Source organism: Artemia franciscana, chromosome 10 (assembly GCF_032884065.1).
Source record: "Artemia franciscana chromosome 10, ASM3288406v1, whole genome shotgun sequence".
Taxonomy (NCBI): Eukaryota; Metazoa; Arthropoda; class Branchiopoda; order Anostraca; family Artemiidae; genus Artemia; species Artemia franciscana.
In genome coordinates, this window is record NC_088872.1 from 12,491,787 (window position 1) to 12,510,611 (window position 18,825).

At 29.9% G+C, this 18,825-nt stretch overlaps 1 protein-coding gene across 1 annotated transcript in view; it reads left to right on the forward strand.

Moving 5' to 3' along the window:
- The window catches only part of LOC136031797 (digestive cysteine proteinase 2-like), a 72,419-nt gene extending 53,804 nt beyond the window's left edge, over positions 1–18,615 (forward strand). The window contains exons 9-12 of the mRNA XM_065711594.1: positions 379–479; positions 2,140–2,271; positions 3,861–4,050; positions 18,288–18,615. Coding sequence (XP_065567666.1) covers positions 379–479; positions 2,140–2,271; positions 3,861–4,050; positions 18,288–18,472 — 608 coding nt within the window. The 3' untranslated portion in view covers positions 18,473–18,615. The remainder of the gene's footprint in view (positions 1–378; positions 480–2,139; positions 2,272–3,860; positions 4,051–18,287) is intronic.
- Positions 18,616–18,825: the final 210 nt, after the last annotated feature.

Genomic DNA, 18,825 nt, shown 5'->3' on the forward strand with positions numbered 1-18,825 from the left:
ATAAAATTTATTTTTTAAGGATTGGGTGTCTCCCCGCTCCCTTATAATCCCACCCTATTAAAACTTCCACCTAGACTACCAGCTAAAAGACTTCAGCAGGCGTAAACCACGATTTAAGTTTTCTTATAGGCAAGACAGGTCGTTATTATCTATCTGCGAATTATCTCAACAGATTTGTCTTTATAGCTTGATTAATTTTCTTTTTAATTTAATTTCTTTTAAATTTCTTTTTTAATTTTCTTTATTAATTTACTACCCCTCTGTCTTTCTCCTCCTCTTTTAGAATATTCTCAAATTCATAAAAATGTCAATATTAGTGTAATTAATATCAGTGTTGTAGAATTATAATAAGCAATATAAATGTAACGGTAATTCTAGATCAAAGTGTTTGTGGCTCATGCTGGAGTTTTGGTACTGCGGGTGCAATTGAAGGAGCACTCTTTGTCAAAACAGGAAAATTGGTCGCTGTTTCCCAACAGGTATATTTTTCAACCGATTTTGTTGATTTTTCTTCAACTTTTTGTTGATTTTTTTTTATTGATTTTTTTTCAACTTTTTCAACTTCAATTTTTGTTGATTTTTCTTTTGTTGATTCAACTGATTTTTCAACTGAATTTTTCAACTGAATTTGTGGTAGGTTAGGATCGTTGTTTCTGAGCCTAAGAATTTGAGTGAACCATACCAAGGGTGTATCTAGGATCTTGGTTCGGGGGTGGGTTTTTTTCGAGGGGGTTTTACAAAAAAAAATCTATAAAACGTATCGAAAACTTGTTTACATGCATTTTTCCTACTTTCTTATGAGTTGAGAATTTTTTTTTTTTTGGGGGGGGGGTTAAACCAAATAATCGTATGGATAAAGTGTTGAGCCCCATCACCTCTACAGAATAATTAGCTCCTCGGAAAAAAGCGTAAATTCGACTTATCAGTCGAATAATTACCGGCTAAATCCGGTGCAGAAGAAAACCGGAAACCAATTATATGTATGGATGAAAACTGGGGAAAAAATGGCTTGAAAACATTATTTTAGGATTTATTTTTCTTCTCTTTTTCTTGTTCCCTTAGAGGGAGGGGGGATAACAAATTAGTCACTATTCTGTAACGGTATGTTTTCCCAACTGGACTCATGGAAGGTTGTTAGTGCTGGTTCGAAGTGTAAAAAGTTGAATACTCTAACCTCCTCCTTGGAATGTTGATCTTCACAGCCCTGTGTAGATGGTGATGTAACTTATCTTGCTGAAAGGCAGCTGAAAAGTGTAAATAAAGCTGGTCTCAAAGTTTTCCCGCTAACTTCCATGAAGTATTTAGTAGCGTTCGGAAAAGAATTAAACGTAGTTTAACGGATTCCTTAAATGTAATAAGAGTTGGCCAGTAACAAAGGAAAACTGAGGGTAAATTTTCAAATTTTAGAGCCGTAGCATTTTAAACTTAAATAATTGCCTTATTTTTCTTTCGAAGGTAAGTCAACTGAATGTGCACGATCATCCGGAGAAAGATAAAATTCTTCTCTCAAGTTATTTGAGCTGATCGAATGAGACATTGTTTAGTTCATCAGCTTCTTCTTGTAATTAAGCTAAGAGTTCATAGAAGGAGTTATAAACATTGTGGAGTGCGCATTATGGATGTTGTAAAAGTATTTGGACGACCTTATGTTGAAACTTGAACACTGCAGGAAACCTTTCGCCAAAGCGTCCAAAGGAGTCAAATCTGGAATCAAGACCACCCCTGGGGCTTAAATGTAGTTTTACTTAAAGTTATGCAAATTTTTCGGCCGCCTGAGGCCCCTCTCCTGCTTGAATTTAGTTTGATTTTTGCGGTTTTCTCTAAGAATTTCCTTATTCAGATTTGCATTCTTTTGTCAGAACTAAGCTTTACAACCACTTTTGCAGAGTTTTCTAAGAGGAGAGGACACTGAGTTTCACAAGAGAGCAGTGTTCATCCTAGCTCCTCGTGCTGTGACCATGCCTACTCCTACAAATGTGAATACAAAAGAATTGGATAGTAACTGACATGTAAGTTTTTGACCATATTATATTTAATTTCCTGGCAACAATCCCACAGTCTTAAGCTTGTCTTTCAAAAGATTCGTAACAATTAATATCTTTTTTAGTAATTATTATAATTAATTTCTTTGTTACACAGGCCTTAGTTGACTGCAGTTGGGGCTTTGGAAATAATGGCTGCGATGGTGGGGAAGACTTCCGAGCTTACCAGTGGATGATCAAGCACAAGGGAATCCCGACTGATGAATCGTATGGACCCTATTTAGGAGCTGTAAGAATTTATTTCATATTTTCTTCTATTTCCTCTTTTCTTCCATATTTTTTTGTCTTTTGAAAGGGTGCCTTAAATTGCCTTGGCTGCGTATAGCACACTCGTTGCTGGTAAAGGGCTCAGTTACCCCAATCATGGGTTTAGGGAAATAAGTTTGAATTTTGAAAAACAAAAGCAATTAATAAGATCTTTTTGAGCGGCGTTCAGACGCTGAGCTTAACCCCAGCGTCAATCAAGTCTCAAGTCCTTTATATCTTGAATCTGATCGACCGAACTTTTGAATATGGTTAGTCGTATGCTCAACAGTGTTGAACTTAATGCCTTGATCCGAGACTGAATCCAGAATCTGAGTGCCGCTTTAGTGACGGCCCAACAACTAAATACCTCAGCACTATCCAACACAGTAGTTAGAAAAATATTTGAGAGCAGGCCAGTTCATGGCTAAGTGCAGATTGAAAGGGAAATATCAAAACCTGACTATTAAAGCATGTTTACTTCGAGGATTAAGAATAAAGCCTTTTGTAAGAAAAGTGTGCTATTTTTTGTAGTATACAACATTATTTTGTATTTTAGCCTGTCCTGTGGTGAAGGCCTTCATGCAATCTATTGACTCTGCTATGTTAAAGCATCAAGGAAACTAAAAAAATAAAATAAAAGATAAATAAGAATCATAGCTTAGTATTACAAATCCAATTAATTGGATTATTATGTGGGTTGTATCTTAAAGAGAGTGGAGGAGGAGTGTCTGTAGCTGTGATGGCCTCAGGTGGCCTGATGCTGCACTGAGTTGTGGATTGTAGTAGTTGTTGTTCAAACGGAGCTAGATATTCCCGGGATTGAAGTTCCATTCTGAGTATGTTCCTAGGATATATGTATTCCCATAATCTTGCCAGAAGATACACTGTGGCGAGATTGCAGAAGTATGGATAAATAGAAATTAGTCACCTGAGTAATAGTTAGAAACTACAAAATGAGTTCAAACTTTTGAACCATTCTATCAGTTGAATTTTGCGCACTAAAACTGATACCCAATGCTAGCCAAGTAAAACCCACTGGTATATTCAAACTTCAAGAAAAATATCTAGAGGGAGTCCTCATGTAAAGACCGCCAATCATTATTATAGGCAAAATATTTCACAGGAGGGGTACTAACCGTCCTATATGTATTTAATTTACCAATGGTTGCCTTATAATTAGCATAGAAGTTTTACTGTTTTATTGGATGACTATTGTCCCTTCTAAGTATTAGATGTTTTTACTTTAGTGTTTGAGCTGACTTGTCTAAAGGCGTAGCTAGGGTTTTTAACATACGGGTATAATGACGGTTTGGCGCGTTAGTGTTTATCAACAAAATCTTTTTTGGTCGCTAAAGCACAATTGCTGATTAACAATGTTTCGCCAGAAAAGGCCTAATAAGACCATTCAATAGGATTAAGGTCAATTTGTCTTGTAAAATTGGTGAGCACAACCAAAATGTCAATCTAAATGTTGAAGAGGGGGAGTGGTCCTTGAATGGTTCTTAGGGGATAGTAACCACTCTGCTCATTTTAATCCGTTGTGTAGTTATAATTAATTCTTACCTTTTGTAGGATGGCTATTGTCATTTGGATAATGTAAATATGGTCGCACCAATCAAGGGTTATGTTAATGTCACAAGTGGTGACTCCGATGCGTTGAAAGTTGCTATTTGGAAGCATGGACCAATTTCCGTTGCGATTGACGCTGCCCACTTATCGTTTGCCTTTTATGCCAATGGCGTCTACTATGAACCTAAGTGTGGTTAGTTCTTTTTAATTTGTAAGAAAAGTTTTAGAAGTAGATCCAAAAAGAAATTTTGTGAGGGACTTACATCGCAGGACTGGCTCTCAAACGCCCCTAGGGGTAGGGGGATTGTAGTTGCCAGTTTGTGGACCTATACCCTAAGCGCTTCTTCTTCAGTCACTGATCTATGAATCAGTGTAGTTACGTAGAGATTTCCTATGTACCAGATGATATAATCACTCAAAGTACTATCTATATGAATTTATATTGTTTTTTAATGGGCAGCCGGCCCTTATAACTTTTTTTTTATGTTTTGGTCAGTGTGGGGAAAGAAGAAGAAAAACACACCTTTAAACCAACTTACGTTTTTTCAAAGATTTGTTTACCGATTTACTAAGTACCAAGGCGTCGGAATATAAATAGTTTTTTCTTCGTGAACCCATCTTTCTATTCCTGCCTCAAAACTAGGATTTTGAAAGATTTTTCTTTCGGTTATTTTAAAAATTCACAATTTTTTTGGGCAGTATTGCGTTCTCCTCGGTGTTGCCGCGCTCAACCGTGAAAATAGATAAGCAAAACTAAATAGTCAAGTTTGACAACGCTTTTTGTCTATAAAAATTCGATCGTTGCCAATCTGTTGATTTCCAAAGGCAATTACAGCTTTTAAGGAAAACTACTTTCATACCCCGTTTGGTGCCATCTGTTTTTAGCCTATTTTTCTCTGATTTTTCATCCACGTTTCATTTTCTTTTTTTAATATGGCGCTCGCTACTATCAAAAACTAAATAACTACATATGGAGGTGTTTTTCATACAAAGTACGTGTATAACTGTGTAAGTTTTATCTGTCCTTCGTACTTCGAACTGTTTTTTTTTAATATTATAAAGTAATTAAAATAATAAATCGAACACAGATAAAATAAAAAATTAATGGTATAATAATAATCATAAATAAATAGTAAAAGTATAAAAATAAAATGACAAAATAATATATATATGATTGATAAGTTTCTGCATAAACAATTCAAATAATCAGGTTTCGTTTTCACTGTCCTTGGTACTTCAAACTGTTTTTTAATATATAGAACTAATTGGCATCTTACATTTACTTCATCAAGTATTTTTTATTTTTAAGTAATCAGTGTAATTAGTTAAGCATTGATAGATTTTAATTAGTCACAAAATAAGTGCATTTTAATTTTCAGATAATACAAGGATTCATTCTAATTAAGCTCAAAAGGCCTATCTGAGCATTTATGGGGGAAGAGGGGAGTGGGCTATGAACCGTAAGTGCCGATACCACTGTTTGTGAAGTGTGATTAAGAACTAATAAGCTTATCAATGCTTTTAAAATATAATTTTAAGGTTAAACTCTTAAGAGAAAATTGGCTCTGAAAAATGTTGAAAATATTTTTTTAAAATGTTCAGACTTAAGTTCTCTTAAGAAAGACTTATAAGTGAGAGTGACTTTAGTAAAATCTTTAAGTTTTTCTTCATTGCTTTTAAGATGTGATTGATAAAATTAAACTCTTAAAAGAAAGCGAGTGTAGAAAAATGTTGAAAATATCTTTTAAAAAGTCCATAGATTCTTGGTTTCTCGTGAAAAATATCCATAAGAGAGAACAAATTCAGACAAATTCTACCGAGGATAGTATTTCTATATTTAATTTTAACGTATGCCTCCTAAGGGAGCAGCTCACTAAGTAGTTAAGAGTTAAATGTATACATTAGTAAATTCATGATTCGTAAATCGTTCAGTCTAGTGGGATAATTATGTTCAAAGATCCCCCTGAGCTCGGGGGGGGGGATTATTACACTAAAGTGCTGACTTCACTTTCAGTGACATGTGACTAAGAACTAGTAAGTTTTTCGTTATTGCTTTTAAGATGTGATTGATAAATTTAAACTATTAAAGGAAAGCAAGTTTAGAAAAATGTTTTTATAAAAACTTAAAAGGCTTTTAGTTACTAAAAGACGTTGGAATTCATAAAAGACTCTTGAAACAAGTTGAGCTCATAAAAATTGCACCTAGGTGATTATATATATATATTTGTGCTCGTAAAGTGCAACTCTCTATAGATAGCTTTCTTAGTTGGTTACTGTTTAATGCTCAATTCGTAAAATTCTTCAAGTTGGTAAATTTTATTCAAATAATTTTGTCTGTATCTATATCTATCTGTGCTCTTGAAGTGCAACTCTAAGTTGGTTATTGTTTTATGCTCAATAACGTAAAATTATGCTCAAATTCGTAAATATTTCGAATTCGTAAATTTTATTCAAATATTTTTGTCTGTATCTATATCTATCTGTGCTCTTGAAGTGCAACTCTAAGTTGGTTATTGTTTTATGCTCAAATTCGTAAATATTTCGAATTCGTAAATTTTATTCAAATAATTTTGTCTGTATCTATATCTATCTGTGCTCTTGAAGTGCAACTCTAAGTTGGTTATTGTTTTATGCTCAATAACGTAAAATTATGCTCAAATTCGTAAATATTTCGAATTCGTAAATTTTATTCAAATAATTTTGTCTGTATCTATATCTATCTGTGCTCTTGAAGTGCAACTCTAAGTTGGTTATTGTTTTATGCTCAAATTCGTAAATATTTCGAATTCGTAAATTTTATTCAAATAATTTTGTCTGTATCTATATCTATCTGTGCTCTTGAAGTGCAACTCTAAGTTGGTTATTGTTTTATGCTCAATAACGTAAAATTATGCTCAAATTCGTAAATATTTCGAATTCGTAAATTTAATTCAAATAATTTTGTCTGTATCTATATCTATCTGTGCTCTTGAAGTGCAACTCTAAGTTGGTTATTGTTTTATGCTCAATAACGTAAAATTATGCTCAAATTCGTAAATATTTCGAATTCGTAAATTTTATTCAAATATTTTTGTCTGTATCTATATCTATCTGTGCTCTTGAAGTGCAACTCTAAGTTGGTTATTGTTTTATGCTCAATAACGTAAAATTATGCTCAAATTCGTAAATATTTCGAATTCGTAAATTTTATTCAAATATTTTTGTCTGTATCTATATCTATCTGTGCTCTTGAAGTGCAACTCTAAGTTGGTTATTGTTTTATGCTCAATAACGTAAAATTATGCTCAAATTCGTAAATATTTCGAATTCGTAAATTTTATTCAAATATTTTTGTCTGTATCTATATCTATCTGTGCTCTTGAAGTGCAACTCTAAGTTGGTTATTGTTTTATGCTCAAATTCGTAAATATTTCGAATTCGTAAATTTTATTCAAATAATTTTGTCTGTATCTATATCTATCTGTGCTCTTGAAGTGCAACTCTAAGTTGGTTATTGTTTTATGCTCAATAACGTAAAATTATGCTCAAATTCGTAAATATTTCGAATTCGTAAATTTTATTCAAATAATTTTGTCTGTATCTATATCTATCTGTGCTCTTGAAGTGCAACTCTAAGTTGGTTATTGTTTTATGCTCAAATTCGTAAATATTTCGAATTCGTAAATTTTATTCAAATAATTTTGTATGTATCTATATCTATCTGTGCTCTTGAAGTGCAACTCTAAGTTGGTTATTGTTTTATGCTCAATAACGTAAAATTATGCTCAAATTCGTAAATATTTCGAATTCGTAAATTTTATTCAAATAATTTTGTCTGTATCTATATCTATCTGTGCTCTTGAAGTGCAACTCTAAGTTGGTTATTGTTTTATGCTCAAATTCGTAAATATTTCGAATTCGTAAATTTTATTCAAATAATTTTGTCTGTATCTATATCTATCTGTGCTCTTGAAGTGCAACTCTAAGTTGGTTATTGTTTTATGCTCAATAACGTAAAATTATGCTCAAATTCGTAAATATTTCGAATTCGTAAATTTTATTCAAATAATTTTGTATGTATCTATATCTATCTGTGCTCTTGAAGTGCAACTCTAAGTTGGTTATTGTTTTATGCTCAAATTCGTAAATATTTCGAATTCGTAAATTTTATTCAAATAATTTTGTATGTATCTATATCTATCTGTGCTCTTGAAGTGCAACTCTAAGTTGGTTATTGTTTTATGCTCAAATTCGTAAATATTTCGAATTCGTAAATTTTATTCAAATAATTTTGTCTGTATCTATATCTATCTGTGCTCTTGAAGTGCAACTCTAAGTTGGTTACTGTTTAATGCTCAATTCGTAAAATTCTTCAAGTTGGTAAATTTAATTCAAATAATTTTGTCTGTATCTATATCTATCTGTGCTCTTGAAGTGCAACTCTAAGTTGGTTATTGTTTTATGCTCAAATTCGTAAATATTTTGAATTCGTAAATTTTATTCAAATAATTTTGTCTGTATCTATATCTATCTGTGCTCTTGAAGTGCAACTCTAAGTTGGTTATTGTTTTATGCTCAATAACGTAAAATTATGCTCAAATTCGTAAATATTTCGAATTCGTAAATTTTATTCAAATATTTTTGTCTGTATCTATATCTATCTGTGCTCTTGAAGTGCAACTCTAAGTTGGTTATTGTTTTATGCTCAAATTCGTAAATATTTCGAATTCGTAAATTTTATTCAAATAATTTTGTATGTATCTATATCTATCTGTGCTCTTGAAGTGCAACTCTAAGTTGGTTATTGTTTTATGCTCAAATTCGTAAATATTTCGAATTCGTAAATTTTATTCAAATAATTTTGTCTGTATCTATATCTATCTGTGCTCTTGAAGTGCAACTCTAAGTTGGTTATTGTTTTATGCTCAAATTCGTAAATATTTCGAATTCGTAAATTTTATTCAAATAATTTTGTCTGTATCTATATCTATCTGTGCTCTTGAAGTGCAACTCTAAGTTGGTTATTGTTTTATGCTCAATAACGTAAAATTATGCTCAAATTCGTAAATATTTCGAATTCGTAAATTTTATTCAAATATTTTTGTCTGTATCTATATCTATCTGTGCTCTTGAAGTGCAACTCTAAGTTGGTTATTGTTTTATGCTCAAATTCGTAAATATTTCGAATTCGTAAATTTTATTCAAATAATTTTGTCTGTATCTATATCTATCTGTGCTCTTGAAGTGCAACTCTAAGTTGGTTACTGTTTAATGCTCAATTCGTAAAATTCTTCAAGTTGGTAAATTTTATTCAAATAATTTTGTCTGTATCTATATCTATCTGTGCTCTTGAAGTGCAACTCTAAGTTGGTTATTGTTTTATGCTCAAATTCGTAAATATTTCGAATTCGTAAATTTTATTCAAATAATTTTGTCTGTATCTATATCTATCTGTGCTCTTGAAGTGCAACTCTAAGTTGGTTATTGTTTTATGCTCAAATTCGTAAATATTTCGAATTCGTAAATTTTATTCAAATATTTTTGTCTGTATCTATATCTATCTGTGCTCTTGAAGTGCAACTCTAAGTTGGTTATTGTTTTATGCTCAAATTCGTAAATATTTTGAATTCGTAAATTTTATTCAAATAATTTTGTCTGTATCTATATCTATCTGTGCTCTTGAAGTGCAACTCTAAGTTGGTTATTGTTTTATGCTCAATAACGTAAAATTATGCTCAAATTCGTAAATATTTCGAATTCGTAAATTTTATTCAAATATTTTTGTCTGTATCTATATCTATCTGTGCTCTTGAAGTGCAACTCTAAGTTGGTTATTGTTTTATGCTCAAATTCGTAAATATTTCGAATTCGTAAATTTTATTCAAATAATTTTGTATGTATCTATATCTATCTGTGCTCTTGAAGTGCAACTCTAAGTTGGTTATTGTTTTATGCTCAAATTCGTAAATATTTCGAATTCGTAAATTTTATTCAAATAATTTTGTCTGTATCTATATCTATCTGTGCTCTTGAAGTGCAACTCTAAGTTGGTTATTGTTTTATGCTCAAATTCGTAAATATTTCGAATTCGTAAATTTTATTCAAATAATTTTGTCTGTATCTATATCTATCTGTGCTCTTGAAGTGCAACTCTAAGTTGGTTATTGTTTTATGCTCAATAACGTAAAATTATGCTCAAATTCGTAAATATTTCGAATTCGTAAATTTTATTCAAATATTTTTGTCTGTATCTATATCTATCTGTGCTCTTGAAGTGCAACTCTAAGTTGGTTATTGTTTTATGCTCAAATTCGTAAATATTTCGAATTCGTAAATTTTATTCAAATAATTTTGTATGTATCTATATCTATCTGTGCTCTTGAAGTGCAACTCTAAGTTGGTTATTGTTTTATGCTCAAATTCGTAAATATTTCGAATTCGTAAATTTTATTCAAATAATTTTGTCTGTATCTATATCTATCTGTGCTCTTGAAGTGCAACTCTAAGTTGGTTATTGTTTTATGCTCAAATTTGTAAATATTTCGAATTTGTAAATTTTATTCAAATAATTTTGTCTGCATCTATATCTATCTGTGCTCTTGAAGTGCAACTCTAAGTTGGTTATTGTTTTATGCTCAAATTTGTAAATATTTCGAATTCGTAAATTTTATTCAAATAATTTTGTCTGTATCTATATCTATCTGTGCTCTTGAAGTGCAACTCTAAGTTGGTTATTGTTTTATGCTCAAATTCGTAAATATTTCGAATTCGTAAATTTTATTCAAATAATTTTGTCTGTATCTATATCTATCTGTGCTCTTGAAGTGCAACTCTAAGTTGGTTATTGTTTTATGCTCAAATTCGTAAATATTTCGAATTCGTAAATTTTATTCAAATAATTTTGTCTGTATCTATATCTATCTGTGCTCTTGAAGTGCAACTCTAAGTTGGTTATTGTTTTATGCTCAATAACGTAAAATTATGCTCAAATTCGTAAATATTTCGAATTCGTAAATTTTATTCAAATATTTTTGTCTGTATCTATATCTATCTGTGCTCTTGAAGTGCAACTCTAAGTTGGTTATTGTTTTATGCTCAATAACGTAAAATTATGCTCAAATTCGTAAATATTTCGAATTCGTAAATTTTATTCAAATATTTTTGTCTGTATCTATATCTATCTGTGCTCTTGAAGTGCAACTCTAAGTTGGTTATTGTTTTATGCTCAAATTCGTAAATATTTCGAATTCGTAAATTTTATTCAAATAATTTTGTCTGTATCTATATCTATCTGTGCTCTTGAAGTGCAACTCTAAGTTGGTTATTGTTTTATGCTCAATAACGTAAAATTATGCTCAAATTCGTAAATATTTCGAATTCGTAAATTTTATTCAAATAATTTTGTCTGTATCTATATCTATCTGTGCTCTTGAAGTGCAACTCTAAGTTGGTTATTGTTTTATGCTCAAATTCGTAAATATTTCGAATTCGTAAATTTTATTCAAATAATTTTGTATGTATCTATATCTATCTGTGCTCTTGAAGTGCAACTCTAAGTTGGTTATTGTTTTATGCTCAATAACGTAAAATTATGCTCAAATTCGTAAATATTTCGAATTCGTAAATTTTATTCAAATAATTTTGTCTGTATCTATATCTATCTGTGCTCTTGAAGTGCAACTCTAAGTTGGTTATTGTTTTATGCTCAAATTCGTAAATATTTCGAATTCGTAAATTTTATTCAAATAATTTTGTCTGTATCTATATCTATCTGTGCTCTTGAAGTGCAACTCTAAGTTGGTTATTGTTTTATGCTCAATAACGTAAAATTATGCTCAAATTCGTAAATATTTCGAATTCGTAAATTTAATTCAAATAATTTTGTCTGTATCTATATCTATCTGTGCTCTTGAAGTGCAACTCTAAGTTGGTTATTGTTTTATGCTCAATAACGTAAAATTATGCTCAAATTCGTAAATATTTCGAATTCGTAAATTTTATTCAAATATTTTTGTCTGTATCTATATCTATCTGTGCTCTTGAAGTGCAACTCTAAGTTGGTTATTGTTTTATGCTCAATAACGTAAAATTATGCTCAAATTCGTAAATATTTCGAATTCGTAAATTTTATTCAAATATTTTTGTCTGTATCTATATCTATCTGTGCTCTTGAAGTGCAACTCTAAGTTGGTTATTGTTTTATGCTCAATAACGTAAAATTATGCTCAAATTCGTAAATATTTCGAATTCGTAAATTTTATTCAAATATTTTTGTCTGTATCTATATCTATCTGTGCTCTTGAAGTGCAACTCTAAGTTGGTTATTGTTTTATGCTCAAATTCGTAAATATTTCGAATTCGTAAATTTTATTCAAATAATTTTGTCTGTATCTATATCTATCTGTGCTCTTGAAGTGCAACTCTAAGTTGGTTATTGTTTTATGCTCAATAACGTAAAATTATGCTCAAATTCGTAAATATTTCGAATTCGTAAATTTTATTCAAATAATTTTGTCTGTATCTATATCTATCTGTGCTCTTGAAGTGCAACTCTAAGTTGGTTATTGTTTTATGCTCAAATTCGTAAATATTTCGAATTCGTAAATTTTATTCAAATAATTTTGTATGTATCTATATCTATCTGTGCTCTTGAAGTGCAACTCTAAGTTGGTTATTGTTTTATGCTCAATAACGTAAAATTATGCTCAAATTCGTAAATATTTCGAATTCGTAAATTTTATTCAAATAATTTTGTCTGTATCTATATCTATCTGTGCTCTTGAAGTGCAACTCTAAGTTGGTTATTGTTTTATGCTCAAATTCGTAAATATTTCGAATTCGTAAATTTTATTCAAATAATTTTGTCTGTATCTATATCTATCTGTGCTCTTGAAGTGCAACTCTAAGTTGGTTATTGTTTTATGCTCAATAACGTAAAATTATGCTCAAATTCGTAAATATTTTGAATTTGTAAATTTTATTCAAATAATTTTGTATGTATCTATATCTATCTGTGCTCTTGAAGTGCAACTCTAAGTTGGTTATTGTTTTATGCTCAAATTCGTAAATATTTCGAATTCGTAAATTTTATTCAAATAATTTTGTATGTATCTATATCTATCTGTGCTCTTGAAGTGCAACTCTAAGTTGGTTATTGTTTTATGCTCAAATTCGTAAATATTTCGAATTCGTAAATTTTATTCAAATAATTTTGTCTGTATCTATATCTATCTGTGCTCTTGAAGTGCAACTCTAAGTTGGTTACTGTTTAATGCTCAATTCGTAAAATTCTTCAAGTTGGTAAATTTAATTCAAATAATTTTGTCTGTATCTATATCTATCTGTGCTCTTGAAGTGCAACTCTAAGTTGGTTATTGTTTTATGCTCAAATTCGTAAATATTTTGAATTCGTAAATTTTATTCAAATAATTTTGTCTGTATCTATATCTATCTGTGCTCTTGAAGTGCAACTCTAAGTTGGTTATTGTTTTATGCTCAATAACGTAAAATTATGCTCAAATTCGTAAATATTTCGAATTCGTAAATTTTATTCAAATATTTTTGTCTGTATCTATATCTATCTGTGCTCTTGAAGTGCAACTCTAAGTTGGTTATTGTTTTATGCTCAAATTCGTAAATATTTCGAATTCGTAAATTTTATTCAAATAATTTTGTATGTATCTATATCTATCTGTGCTCTTGAAGTGCAACTCTAAGTTGGTTATTGTTTTATGCTCAAATTCGTAAATATTTCGAATTCGTAAATTTTATTCAAATAATTTTGTCTGTATCTATATCTATCTGTGCTCTTGAAGTGCAACTCTAAGTTGGTTATTGTTTTATGCTCAAATTCGTAAATATTTCGAATTCGTAAATTTTATTCAAATAATTTTGTCTGTATCTATATCTATCTGTGCTCTTGAAGTGCAACTCTAAGTTGGTTATTGTTTTATGCTCAATAACGTAAAATTATGCTCAAATTCGTAAATATTTCGAATTCGTAAATTTTATTCAAATATTTTTGTCTGTATCTATATCTATCTGTGCTCTTGAAGTGCAACTCTAAGTTGGTTATTGTTTTATGCTCAAATTCGTAAATATTTCGAATTCGTAAATTTTATTCAAATAATTTTGTCTGTATCTATATCTATCTGTGCTCTTGAAGTGCAACTCTAAGTTGGTTACTGTTTAATGCTCAATTCGTAAAATTCTTCAAGTTGGTAAATTTTATTCAAATAATTTTGTCTGTATCTATATCTATCTGTGCTCTTGAAGTGCAACTCTAAGTTGGTTATTGTTTTATGCTCAAATTCGTAAATATTTCGAATTCGTAAATTTTATTCAAATAATTTTGTCTGTATCTATATCTATCTGTGCTCTTGAAGTGCAACTCTAAGTTGGTTATTGTTTTATGCTCAAATTCGTAAATATTTCGAATTCGTAAATTTTATTCAAATATTTTTGTCTGTATCTATATCTATCTGTGCTCTTGAAGTGCAACTCTAAGTTGGTTATTGTTTTATGCTCAAATTCGTAAATATTTTGAATTCGTAAATTTTATTCAAATAATTTTGTCTGTATCTATATCTATCTGTGCTCTTGAAGTGCAACTCTAAGTTGGTTATTGTTTTATGCTCAATAACGTAAAATTATGCTCAAATTCGTAAATATTTCGAATTCGTAAATTTTATTCAAATATTTTTGTCTGTATCTATATCTATCTGTGCTCTTGAAGTGCAACTCTAAGTTGGTTATTGTTTTATGCTCAAATTCGTAAATATTTCGAATTCGTAAATTTTATTCAAATAATTTTGTATGTATCTATATCTATCTGTGCTCTTGAAGTGCAACTCTAAGTTGGTTATTGTTTTATGCTCAAATTCGTAAATATTTCGAATTCGTAAATTTTATTCAAATAATTTTGTCTGTATCTATATCTATCTGTGCTCTTGAAGTGCAACTCTAAGTTGGTTATTGTTTTATGCTCAAATTCGTAAATATTTCGAATTCGTAAATTTTATTCAAATAATTTTGTCTGTATCTATATCTATCTGTGCTCTTGAAGTGCAACTCTAAGTTGGTTATTGTTTTATGCTCAATAACGTAAAATTATGCTCAAATTCGTAAATATTTCGAATTCGTAAATTTTATTCAAATATTTTTGTCTGTATCTATATCTATCTGTGCTCTTGAAGTGCAACTCTAAGTTGGTTATTGTTTTATGCTCAAATTCGTAAATATTTCGAATTCGTAAATTTTATTCAAATAATTTTGTATGTATCTATATCTATCTGTGCTCTTGAAGTGCAACTCTAAGTTGGTTATTGTTTTATGCTCAAATTCGTAAATATTTCGAATTCGTAAATTTTATTCAAATAATTTTGTCTGTATCTATATCTATCTGTGCTCTTGAAGTGCAACTCTAAGTTGGTTATTGTTTTATGCTCAAATTTGTAAATATTTCGAATTTGTAAATTTTATTCAAATAATTTTGTCTGCATCTATATCTATCTGTGCTCTTGAAGTGCAACTCTAAGTTGGTTATTGTTTTATGCTCAAATTTGTAAATATTTCGAATTCGTAAATTTTATTCAAATAATTTTGTCTGTATCTATATCTATCTGTGCTCTTGAAGTGCAACTCTAAGTTGGTTATTGTTTTATGCTCAAATTCGTAAATATTTCGAATTCGTAAATTTTATTCAAATAATTTTGTCTGTATCTATATCTATCTGTGCTCTTGAAGTGCAACTCTAAGTTGGTTATTGTTTTATGCTCAAATTCGTAAATATTTCGAATTCGTAAATTTTATTCAAATAATTTTGTCTGTATCTATATCTATCTGTGCTCTTGAAGTGCAACTCTAAGTTGGTTATTGTTTTATGCTCAATAACGTAAAATTATGCTCAAATTCGTAAATATTTCGAATTCGTAAATTTTATTCAAATATTTTTGTCTGTATCTATATCTATCTGTGCTCTTGAAGTGCAACTCTAAGTTGGTTATTGTTTTATGCTCAAATTCGTAAATATTTCGAATTCGTAAATTTTATTCAAATAATTTTGTATGTATCTATATCTATCTGTGCTCTTGAAGTGCAACTCTAAGTTGGTTATTGTTTTATGCTCAAATTCGTAAATATTTTGAATTCGTAAATTTTATTCAAATAATTTTGTCTGTATCTATATCTATCTGTGCTCTTGAAGTGCAACTCTAAGTTGGTTATTGTTTTATGCTCAAATTCGTAAATATTTCGAATTCGTAAATTTTATTCAAATAATTTTGTCTGTATCTATATCTATCTGTGCTCTTGAAGTGCAACTCTAAGTTGGTTATTGTTTTATGCTCAAATTTGTAAATATTTCGAATTCGTAAATTTTATTCAAATAATTTTGTCTGTATCTATATCTATCTGTGCTCTTGAAGTGCAACTCTAAGTAGGTTATTGTTTTATGCTCAAATTCGTAAATATTTCGAATTCGTAAATTTTATTCAAATAATTTTGTCTGTATCTATATCTATTTGTGCTCTTGAAGTGCAACTCTAAGTTGGTTATTGTTTTATGCTCAAATTCGTAAATATTTCGAATTCGTAAATTTTATTCAAATAATTTTGTCTGTATCTATATCTATCTGTGCTCTTGAAGTGCAACTCTAAGTTGGTTATTGTTTTATGCTCAATAACGTAAAATTATGCTCAAATTCGTAAATATTTCGAATTCGTAAATTTTATTCAAATATTTTTGTCTGTATCTATATCTATCTGTGCTCTTGAAGTGCAACTCTAAGTTGGTTATTGTTTTATGCTCAAATTCGTAAATATTTCGAATTCGTAAATTTTATTCAAATAATTTTGTATGTATCTATATCTATCTGTGCTCTTGAAGTGCAACTCTAAGTTGGTTATTGTTTTATGCTCAAATTCGTAAATATTTCGAATTCGTAAATTTTATTCAAATAATTTTGTCTGTATCTATATCTATCTGTGCTCTTGAAGTGCAACTCTAAGTTGGTTATTGTTTTATGCTCAAATTTGTAAATATTTCGAATTCGTAAATTTTATTCAAATAATTTTGTCTGTATCTATATCTATCTGTGCTCTTGAAGTGCAACTCTAAGTAGGTTATTGTTTTATGCTCAAATTCGTAAATATTTCGAATTCGTAAATTTTATTCAAATAATTTTGTCTGTATCTATATCTATTTGTGCTCTTGAAGTGCAACTCTAAGTTGGTTATTGTTTTATGCTCAAATTCGTAAATATTTCGAATTCGTAAATTTTATTCAAATAATTTTGTCTGTATCTATATCTATCTGTGCTCTTGAAGTGCAACTCTAAGTTGGTTATTGTTTTATGCTCAATAACGTAAAATTATGCTCAAATTCGTAAATATTTCGAATTCGTAAATTTTATTCAAATATTTTTGTCTGTATCTATATCTATCTGTGCTCTTGAAGTGCAACTCTAAGTTGGTTATTGTTTTATGCTCAAATTCGTAAATATTTCGAATTCGTAAATTTTATTCAAATAATTTTGTATGTATCTATATCTATCTGTGCTCTTGAAGTGCAACTCTAAGTTGGTTATTGTTTTATGCTCAAATTCGTAAATATTTCGAATTCGTAAATTTTATTCAAATAATTTTGTCTGTATCTATATCTATCTGTGCTCTTGAAGTGCAACTCTAAGTTGGTTATTGTTTTATGCTCAAATTCGTAAATATTTCGAATTCGTAAATTTTATTCAAATATTTTTGACAATATTTTTAAATTTGTCAGACTGCATCTATTTGTGCTCGTGAAATGCAACTTTCTGAGCTGGTAATTTAATGCTCAAATTCGTGCATTTTCTTCAAATGTTTTTTTCTTTCCCAAGCCGTGATTGTTGCAGACAGTTTTTGTGAAGATCTTGATCGATAGCTTTTAATTAATAGCTTTTAAAAGTAATTCTTAAACATTTAATTACTTTTAATACCTTGGAGAGATTTCAATGATTATGTTCTTAAATTTGTTTCAAGGGGATTATAACCATGAAAAAAGTTTCTCGGGACATGTGGCTCCGGGTTTCATAATTAAGTGAAAGGTGTAGTTTTCTTATGCGAGTTATATATTCTTCACTGTTAAGATAAAAAAAGAATTAGCTCATTTGGAGAGAGAATAAAACCTGGCGAAATTGATGCCCATGTACCCTCCTGAATTTTTTGTGTGAATAAGAACTAGTTGGCTTAACGTTAATGCTTTTAAGATATGATTGATAATTCTAAATTCTCAAGAGAAAGCGAGCTCAGAAAAATATTTTAAAATACTCCCAAGACTTTTTAACTTCGTAAAAGGCTCTTTAAGAAAAAGCAAGTACAGAAAAAAAAATTGAGGAGATGAGATATATATTTTTGAGCTGGAATCACCTGCTTGTATTTTGAAATAAAAGAAATAATTTCAGTGATATTTTTCCAGGAAACACGTTAGATGACCTAGACCATGCCGTCTTGGCTGTTGGCTACGGAACCCTAAAAGGAGAGCCGTACTGGCTAGTTCGAAACTCCTGGTCCACTTATTGGGGAAATGATGGCTATGTTTTGATGTCAATGCGGAACAATAACTGCGGTGTTGAAACTTTTCCTACTTATGTTGTTCTTTAGATTTGAAATACTCAGTTGCATACTTAAGGGGTAGTGGAGAAACTCATTTATGTTCTTAGAATCTCGTCATATTTATTAGTATAAATTTTTCGCATTTACGCAATTGTGTGCCTTTGGTAAAAATAAAAAACTAATATGATGGACTTTCACTTGTTTATTGGATAAGGCCGGTTTATATCATTAAGCCTGTATAGTTTGCCCGGTTTAGTGGCCTGTATGGTTTTTGAGGCATCTATGGTTTTGTAGCAGATTTACGAGTTTATATTGGTCTTTGTGGTTTTAATATAATGTGAGACCTTTAAGGTTGTGTAGCAGGTTTAACCGCTTTTATTGGCCAGAATAGTTCTAATTTA